The 10,000-nt window shown below is 46.9% G+C and overlaps 1 protein-coding gene across 1 annotated transcript in view; it reads right to left on the bottom strand.

Annotated features, from left to right (window-relative positions):
• Positions 1–2,053: 2,053 nt before the first annotated feature.
• LOC307070504 (golgin subfamily A member 7B-like) overlaps positions 2,054–10,000 on the bottom strand; it is a gene marked incomplete at both ends in the record, with an annotated part of 22,761 nt that continues 14,814 nt past the window's right edge. Inside the window, 3 exons of the mRNA XM_079729008.1 lie at positions 2,054–2,158; positions 3,517–3,651; positions 9,095–9,247. Coding sequence (XP_079585134.1) covers positions 2,054–2,158; positions 3,517–3,651; positions 9,095–9,247 — 393 coding nt within the window. The remainder of the gene's footprint in view (positions 2,159–3,516; positions 3,652–9,094; positions 9,248–10,000) is intronic.

Below are 10,000 nucleotides of genomic sequence, written 5' to 3'. Positions count from 1 at the left end.
TCAACCAACGTTGATGCATCCAGAATCTCCCATGCGTCCACAGGATCCGGTCCATTTGATCCCAATGTCCACAGTTTCTGTGCAGCTCCTTTGCTGCAGAGGTCTGCTATGTATTGGTCTGTGTAGACAGCATCCAAAAGGTCTTTCTGTTTGGCAGTTGATTCAATCTTTCTAGAATCATAGTTTGTCAGCCCCAGGTTGGGTCACCATCGCTCTGTGGGAAACATGACGGCATCGAGGAGAAGCGCAGGCAGTGGCACACAAACACACACTTCCTTCTTCTTCTGTGGTTGTGTGTGTGTGTGTGTGTGTGTGTGTGTGTGTGTGTGTGTGTGTGTGTGTGTGTGTGTGTGTGTGTGTGTGTGTGTCCAAGCCGGAAGCCCCAATATGTTGGCAAATTTGAAGAGGAATGGGCATTATGTTGGGCTGAGGCTGATCTGTTTCTTCCATGTGAGCTATGTGGAAATGGATGAGGAAATAATGAAGTAGAAAATGTGATGCTTAACGAAAGTGAGATAAATCTGCAGTAATCAACTAATCCCTGCATTGTACAGATCTTTTTTTTCACTTTGTTTTAATTTCCCTCCATTTCTTTATTGAACCTCTAGAGGGTGCTATAACTTCCCTCAAAAATAGCGAAATGTGACCGCATACAGAAATGGGCGCTATCCTAGAAACAAAAGGATAATAAATGACAGAATAAGTCTATAGGCACAACATTTAAAGTAATGTTTAAGTGTAGGATTAACATTAACTACATAATAATACCCAATTAAACCGAACCGCCTCTCTATTATCCTCGGATGAACCTCCTTTGAGACTCTATGTTATGATGGCTCCCCAGCTGGATCCGGGCAGATAACACACACACACAAACACACACATGAGCAAGCAGCCGTACACATTCCCCCACAAACAAGGCGCTGTAAACATCAGTCTTAAGGGGTCTGGGTTCGCTTGCGTTAGCATTGAGCTGAGACCACGGGAAACGACCGGATGCACTGCCAAGGGCCATGTGTGTTGGCTTGTGCACGTTCGTGCCAATTTGTGTTGCTGCAGTGTCTTTGTGCGTTTCATATCGTGTTTCTTGGTGAACTGGCTGCTGCTGTTGTTTATATGTGTGCTTTGTGTGTCCGGTCTGTACGTGATGGTCCCTGTGTGCTAACACATGGCATGGGCATACGGCACCATCTTTGTTTTGAGGTGCATGGACCCATCTGAGAGTATTCCACAGCCTGGCTGCAGATCAGCGGCCCTCAGATATGCAAGCAAAGATGGATAGATATCAGAGGAGCTCTCAGTTAAAGGTCTTGATACCAAAGCCGAATTTCTGATGAACACAGCGAAGGAGTCACAAACCCACCGGCTTTTCTACAGTTCAAATAGTCCCCCCCCCCCCCCCCCACACACATACACGCACACAGACAATTTAATCTTGTCATTCAGAAAAGGAAAAGACTGCTACTTTATGGGTTGTTCTCATTCCTTTAAAATTTGGTATTGGTTCCTCTACTCATCCCGCTCTGACTCCACCCGGATCCTCCCCAGCCTGCTGGATCATCCCAGCTGGATGGAGAGAGAGAGATGGACTGACTCACGGAAAATGATGGAGAGAAAAGAAGCAAGATGAAGATGAAGATGAAGAGGTGAGTGGGAGCGTGGTGAAGGTTCTGATTAAGGCGGGGCCGTCGCTGGACGACGTTGGAGATGAGCTCGGGAATGACGTCTGCTGCAGCTCTCCCGTGGCCTCTGTTCCTTTGTGTTTCCCAATGTGTGTGTCGCCGTTGTTGGCTTGCCTGTGCATGTGTGTTTGTTTGTGTGTGTGTGCGTGTGTGTGTGTGTGTGCCTGCTCTAGTGGTGGTGGTACTGGTGGGGAGGAGGTGGTGGTGGTGGTCCGTCACACAGGCTCAGCGTAGCGGATGCGAGCCTCCGCCCACCCCACCGTCTGCCGCCCCTCTCAGAAGCGTGTGCTCTCATGTTTCAGCATGCGGATGTTGTTCAGTGCGCCGCTGTCCCGGCGGTGGAACCCGTAGCCCTGGTGCTGGGCCTCCAGTCACCGGGGGCCACAGTCCCCCGACGCCGCGCTGCCGCCGCTGTCACAGCTGCTGCTGGGGCTGGCGCTGCCGGAGCAGTGGTCCTCGAACACACTGATTTCTATCTGAGGACGGGGAGGGGCCAGGTTAAGGATCACTGGGGGGGCGGAAGGATGGACGGGACGATTCGGTCCCCCCTAGCCCTGACTGGAACGAGGTCAAGAACGAAATGAAATCATTGGTTTATTATGATTAAAGAAACCCCAGAACACTGTTTAGGTTTGGTTTTGGTCTCTGGCTTTGGATGGTTCTAGCCCTTGTCTGTCTGTCTCTGGGACGAGGTGACACCGCAGTGTCTTAAGTAGGTCAGGGTGTCCTCTGACGCTTGGAGAAGGTGGTCTGAGTGTCTTTATCTTATGCCCAAACAGAGAGCCTGCTGTATGAACCTATAGGGACTAGTAGGGGACGGGGGTAAGTTGGCACCATCTGTTGGAGTGCGTTCTTCTTGTCTGCGCCAGTATGTGATGGTCTGCTGGACCCGTTCTCCACGTCTCCAACCTTCCAAACACACACACAGAGGAACTTGAAAGGCTAGAGCCATGGGCCTTTCACACGTCATGGCAACATGCTTTCATGTGGAGATCGTGGACTAACGGTTCAGAAGGTCATAGAACAAGGCGAGGTATAACTGGAAGCCTGTAATCTTTTATCCCCTATGAAACAACTGAATGCAACAACGTGTATTACATTTACATTTTACATTTAGGGCATTTAGCAGACGCTTTTATCCAAAGCGACTTACAATAAGTGCATTTGTTACAATAAGTACATTTGTCATAAGAAGTGAAACAATATATCGCTGTCGGTAAGGTAAAGATGTTCATAGAACCAAGTGCAAGTATACAATTGCTAGGCTAACCCATTCCCCGTGTAAAGCAATGATAGCAGCTACTGTAGATGCTACACAATTAAGTACCCTGAATAAGTGCAATGTACAAGTGCCAGGATGTACAACATTCAATGGTGGCTGTGCATTGGTTTCTATGCAGAGTCGAGGTGAACTCTCGATAAAAGAAAAGTTTTTTATGTTTTTTATGTCAAAGTGTATGTCCCGCTCACAATCTAAATTAAGCAGATAATACGTTTAACTTTGATACGACAGACAAAGTTTAATGAAATATGTCAGCAAGCCTATTTTTTACTGCTTTGATCAGTGGAATCACTCTGATGTTGCGGAAGTGCTGAACTTTGACATAAAAAACTTTTCTTTTATTGATTAATGTTCAGGCCCATTTGAGTGCCCCTGTGTCCGCATGTGTGTGTGTGTGTGTGTGTGTGTGTGTGTGTGTGTGTGTGTGTGTGCATGTGTGTGTGTGTGTGTGTGTGTGTGTGTGTGTGTGTGTGTGTGTGTGTGTGCATGTGTGCGTGTGTGTGTGTGTGTGTGTGTGTGTGTGTGTGTGTGTGTGTGTGTGTGTGTGTGTGCGTGTGGTGATATAAAGCAGCCAGTGAAGGATACAACCCTCATCCCTCTCTCCACGGGGTCCGTGAGCAGGAGGCCCCTCGGGGCGTAGATCTTCTCATTCTGCTCCTGGATGTACCCCGATATCTTCTTCAGCACCTGGGAGCAGCGAGGGGAGGAAGAGGGGGAGGGGGGTATGGTTGTGAGTGAGGAGAACATAAAGTACCCCACATTTGATTAGCAGCATCAAAGGCATGCAATGGAAACCTAGTATACGCACATAATCTGCATGTAATGGTTGCAGTATTTGGTGTAATGGTTTCTAATGTGAGGGTAATGGTTTCGGAAGAGCTCTGCCAATGACATACAATAACCTTGAAAATATCCAATAGATGAAACGGCTAAACGCGGACCGGGGTTTGGGCCACATTAATTGCCTTGTGCCTACACACACACACACACACACACACACACACACACACACACACACACACACACACACACACACACACACACATGCACACATGCCCACACACAAAAGCATGCACGCCCACACACACACACGTACACACACTCTTCGCTGAAGGAAGGGAGAGATGGAAGAAGTGACTTTGCCATCCATCCCGTGTAGTTAGCGCGCAGCTTATGATACCCAATATCCTCCTTATTGCCTGGCTTTATTTTTCCTGAACGTTATAATCCAAACTCAGGGTAATTCCATTATGCCCTAAGTATGGCAAATATTTTCATACACAGCTTCACAGCGCTCATGTCGAGCAAGGCTCCACAAATTAAATTACTGAAAACTGAGAGCTTTTCTTGGTTTGAACTTTTCCATTTCGAGGCCCTGGTTCCTGATTCTTCAGATGGTTCTGAGCGGCTCAATGTGGAAAGGCGGCAAAAGGCGGCGGTGCTTTGGAAATATGCTCCAATTTGCGGTGGAAAGTTTATTTAGATTACGTTTTTTCTAAGTAACAGTTGGCTTTGCTGCAACCACAGAGCGCCATCATAGAGCTCAACCACAGAGCGCCATCATAGAGCTCAACCACAGAGCGCCATCATAGAGCTCAACCACAGAGCGCCATCATAGAGCTCAACCACAGAGCGCCATCATAGAGCTCAACCACAGAGCGCCATCATAGAGCTCAACCACAGAGCGCCATCATAGAGCTCAACCACAGAGCGCCATCATAGAGCTCAACCACAGAGCGCCATCATAGAGCTCAACCACAGAGCGCCATCATAGAGCTCAACCACAGATCGCCATCATAGAGCTCAACCACAGAGCGCCACATATACATATACATTCAAACGCACACACAAACACACACACATGCACATACATGTACACACATTTGCAGGAAACTGATGTAAGCACACACACCAATTCTTACACACACAAACTCCCTCACACCACCCAGGATGCTAATCAATGCAATAGCCTCATTAGTGCATGTGATTAAGCCTTCGCCACAGACCACAGCAGTGGCTTATTTAACTCTTAAACATGAAATACAGATTTCACTATAAAATAGAGCAACTCTCTCAAGGGAGCTTACAATTCCCAAATCCCACTTTTATCCAACATTAATTCACACATTCATCCCAAGAGATTAGCGCAAAAAATTAAACCACGGCCCATGCAGCTCCCTGCTACAGAGATTCATCTGCAAGCCGTCTTATTTCCAGACAGAACATTTGTGGGAAAACAAACACAATAAGTCATATGAAGCAGCGTTGCTGGACGACTGTGAGGCTAATGTGGTGGTTTGTGGTGAACAGGAGTTTACCACCAATAGCATGCCGTCCCCTTGTGCACACTGGGTGCTCTGTTGTGTAACATGTATCTGATACATGAAATTGTGTCATTGTATGATGAGAAGAACCTCCCTTTGGACGCATGCATGACTGCGCAGGTGGGAACAATAAGCCCTCTAATCACAGTGGTGGGCCGCTCAGCTGTGTCCAACATGAAGCCAATCAAAGAAGGAGGCCTCCCCGCTGTCACATTCACACAGCTCCCTCTGGGAGGAATTAGAAAGGATAATACTCGGTGCGCAGAATGCATCACTCCACAATGTGCTTGACATGTGCGCTGTGTGGTCATCGGCCAAGTGCGGGAAGTAGGGATGACATGGTATCTCTCTGTGTGAGGGGAAGAGTGTGTGTGTGTGTACGTGTGTAAGTGTGTGTGCATGCATGCGTCTGTGTGTGTGTGCGTACGTGTGTGTCTGTGTTTGTTTGTGTGTAAGCATGTGTGTGTTAGTGCGCCCACGTTTCGTGCTGATATCCCACTTCATGGGAATTAAGGGCTTATGCACAAAGGATATTGTCAATAGGCTGAGCGGAGACTGACTCAGACGTTAAGGCTGCCGAGCCAGGGGGAATGTTAGCAGAGCTGGTTTCAGGGCGTGCACTGTATCAGTCGGGACGTGCACTGTATCAGTCGGGACGTGCACTGTATCAGCCAGGACGTGCACTGTATCAGTCGGGACGTGTACTGTATCAGTCGGGACGTGCACTGTATCAGTCGGGACGTGCACTGTATCAGGCGGGACGTGCACTGTATCAGTCCTGACATGATGGCTTTGCTTGGCGGATACCAGTCAGGACTTGGGCGGTTATCTGCACCAGCTGGGTGTATACACGCACCAAGGTACACACGCACATACACAGACACACATACACACACACAAACACACACACACACACACACACAGGTGGGAGCGTTTAATCATGCTCATTCAGAGCGTCATTCAGCCAAGTTGATTAAGTGGAGCTGGTATATAAACAACCGTTCTCAGCGACTGATAGCATCTCTGCAGCTCACTGAAGTGGCACCCAGCTGACAGGATGAAAGCACACCAGATTTCTGCATGGCTTCCACAACGCTACGTATCCCTTTGTCTCTGGCCGACGGCTCCCAGTGATTCTAGATGTGGTTCGAGACTAAACATGCTTCCAAAGAGCGGCGAAAGCAGAGAGCCGTGCTGGGACGTCGTGCTGTTGGCTGCTGTTTAGGTTGAGTGAGTTGCAGATGTACTCTTCAAGAGAACTAATCAAACTTTCTTTGTTTGCTTGTGTGCATGTGTGAGCACATAGATGTGTGTGTGTGTGTGTGTATGTGTGTGGATGCGTGCATGCATTCATGTGTATTGTGCACGTGAATTCACATATGTGTGTGTGCATTTGTTAGTGTCATATGTGCGTATGTTAGTGGGTATGTGTTTGTGTGTGGGCCTGTTTTTTTCCGGGTGGAAGGACCCAGCCACTCGGCTAAACAGGGGGGGGGGGGCGGATCACTGTGGGGGTTCTCATGTCAGCAGGTTGGCGGGAAATGGAAGTTCCTTGTCTGGGCTGGCATGTTAAGCAGAGCCTGACAGCTCACAGGTGCATGCTAGGAGGTGTGTGTTTGTGGGGGGGATTACAGCTTTTCAAGAGCAGTGCATGAACGGCTGATAGTGACATATTGTAAGGGCCGCAAAGAAAGACCACGTCAGACTTTATCTTGTGTTCTCTGGCTGTGTGTGCAAGTGTGTGTGTGTGTGTGTGTGTATATGTGTGTTTGCGTGAGAGTGTGTATGTGTGTGTGTGAGTGTGTGTGTGTGTTTGGTTGATTGATCAATACGTGATGGGACAAGACTTGATGTGTTTCTGTGTGTGTTTCTGTGAGTGTGTGTGTGTGTGTATGCGTGTTTGTGTATGTATGTGTCAAGCAATTAATATGTGTGCTAGTTTCAATAGAACTGTGAAATATAAGGTATAATATATACAGTGGGGCAAAAAAGTATTTAGTCAGCCACCAATTGTGCAAGTTCTCCCACTTAAAAAGACGAGAGAGGCCTGTCATTTTCATCATAGGTAAACCTCAGCTATGAGAGACAAAATGAAAAAAAAAATCCAGAACATCACATTGTCTGATTTTTTTAAGAATTTATTTGCAAATTATGGTGGAAAATAAGTATTTGGTCACCTACAAACCAGCAAGATTTCTGGCTGTCACAGACCTGTAACTTCTTCTTTAAGAGGCTCCTCTGTCCTCCACTCGTTACCTGTATTAATGGCACCTGTTTGAACTCCTTATCAGTATAAAAGACACCTGTCCACAACCTCAAACAGTCACACTCCAAACTCCACTATGGCCAAGACCAAAGAGCTGTCAAAGGACACCAGAAACACAATTGTAGACCTGCACCAGGCTGGGAAGTCTGAATCTGCAATAGGTAAGCAGCTTGGTGTGAAGAAATCAACTGTGGGAGCAATTATTAGGAAATGGAATACATACAAGACCACTGATAATCTCCCTCGATCTGGGGCTCCACGCAAGATCTCACCCAGTGGGGGCAAAATGATCACAAGAACGGTGAACAAAAATCCCAGAACCACACGGGGGGACCTAGCGAATGACCTCCAGAGAGCTGGGACCAAGTAACAAAGGCTACCATCACTAACACACTACGCTGCCAGGGACTCAAATCCTATAGTGCCAGACGTGTCCCCCTGCTAAAGCCAGTGCATCTCCGGGTCCGTTTGAAGTTTGCTAGAGAGCATTTGGATGATCCAGAACAGGATTTGGAGAATGTCATATGGTCAGATGAAACCAAAGTAGAACTTTTTGTTAACTCAACTCGTCGTGTTTGGAGGAGAAAGAATGCTGAGTTGCATCCAAAGAACACCATACCTACAGTGAAGCATGGGGGTGGAAACATCATGCTTTGGGGCTGTTTTTCTGCCAAGGGACCAGGACGTCTGATCCGTGTAACGGAAAGAATGAATGGGGCCATGTATCGTGAGATTTTGAGTGAAAACCTCCTTCCATCAGCAAGGGCACTGAAGATGAAACGTGGCTGGGTCTTTCAGCATGACAAGGACCCCAAACACACCGCCCGGGCAACGAAGGAGTGGCTTCGTAAGAAGCATTTCAAGGTCCTGGAGTGGCCTAGCCAGTCTCCAGATCTCAACCCCATAGAAAATCTTTGGAGGGAGTTGAAAGTCTGTGTTGCCCAGCGAAGGCCCAAAAACATCACTGCTCTAGAGGAGATCTGCATGGAGCAATGGGCCAAAATACCAGCAGCAGTGTGTGAAAACCTTGTAAAGACTTACAGAAAACGTTTGACCTCTGTCATTGCCAACAAAGGGCATGTAACAAAGTATTGAGATGACCTTTTGTTATTGACCAAATAATTATTTTCCACCATCATTTGCAAATAAATTCTTTAAAAATCAGACAATGTGATTTTCTAGTTTTTTTTTTTTCATTTTGTCTCTCATAGCTGAGGTATACCTATGATGAAAATTACAGGCCTCTCTCATCTTTTGAAGTGGGAGAACTTGCACAATTGGTGGCTGACTAAATACTTTTTTGCCCCACTGTATATTTATAAAAATTATAATTATCAATAGTACTTTCCTTTGTTTATTAAATTATATATATTTCCATTATAAAGTAAGAAAATGATTCGTCCCATACTTTTAATTGGACCTTTGGCACACCAACATGTAGCCCATGTACTTATTCATACCAGTAAGGCTAACCAGGGTTAATGCTAATGATAATGCCCGCTAACACGTTAGCGTGTTAGCGGGTGATGGTGGTGGTTACCTTCTCGTAGCGCGTCTCCAGGCACAGGAAGATGATGTAGGCCGTGGCGCACGCAAGGCAGCCCTCCAGGTAGGACTGGCCTCCGATCCTCTCGGCCTCAGCATAGTACGAGTTCAGCGTCTTCACCGTCTCCGCCAACAAGGCCTGCTCCATCTTCCTCCGGACACAAACACAATATGGACGCACATACGCGCGGCAGATGGGCCGCGGCACAGTACTCTGAAAACTGTGAGAGCAAGCTGGTGGCCAGCAGAGTCGCCTGCCAAGCTTCCCCCAAACACACACACACACACACACACACACACACACACACACACACGCCTTGGAAGGCTTGTTGCATAGTGCACCTTAAACACCTAGATTACTTTACACAGTAAGTTGAGGCTGTTTAAGTCGAATGTGATGCAAGATAATATTAGATTAGATTAGCTTTAGGATAATAAGCTTTAGGATACACTTTATTAATCCTTTAGAATTTAGAAAGCTAAAAGGGGTAAAGACAGAAGGTATTATAAACACAGGCTTCCTTTGTGTTTCTTTTAAAAGCTAACTCTCTGACTCTCTCCTTCTCTCTCAGTGTCTCTGTGTCCCCCTCTCTCCATCTCTCTCTCACTCTCTCTTTGCAGTGTCTGCTTCAGAAGCTTATTATAAGTCTGAAATGACACCTACTCTATCCACACCCGCCATGTCTCCTCTGGCCTCGACTGATCCTGTTACTGTGGGACTTCAGAACACAAGAGAGAGCCTGTGTCTATTTGTGTATTTGTGTGTGTGTGTGTGTGTGTGTGTATTACTGTGTGTGTCAGTCTTTTTGTGTGTTTGTTTCCATGTGCATGCATGTGTGGTTGTATGTGTGTTAGTGTGTATGTTTGTCTATGTTTGTGTTTGTGAGTGTGGAAGTGCATG

This window comes from Pollachius pollachius, assembly GCF_949987615.1.
Source record: "Pollachius pollachius genome assembly, chromosome: 2".
In the NCBI taxonomy this organism is placed as follows: Eukaryota; Metazoa; Chordata; class Actinopteri; order Gadiformes; family Gadidae; genus Pollachius; species Pollachius pollachius.
Note: the sequence above shows the minus strand (reverse complement) of the source record. Positions and strands in the feature narration are given on the sequence as shown.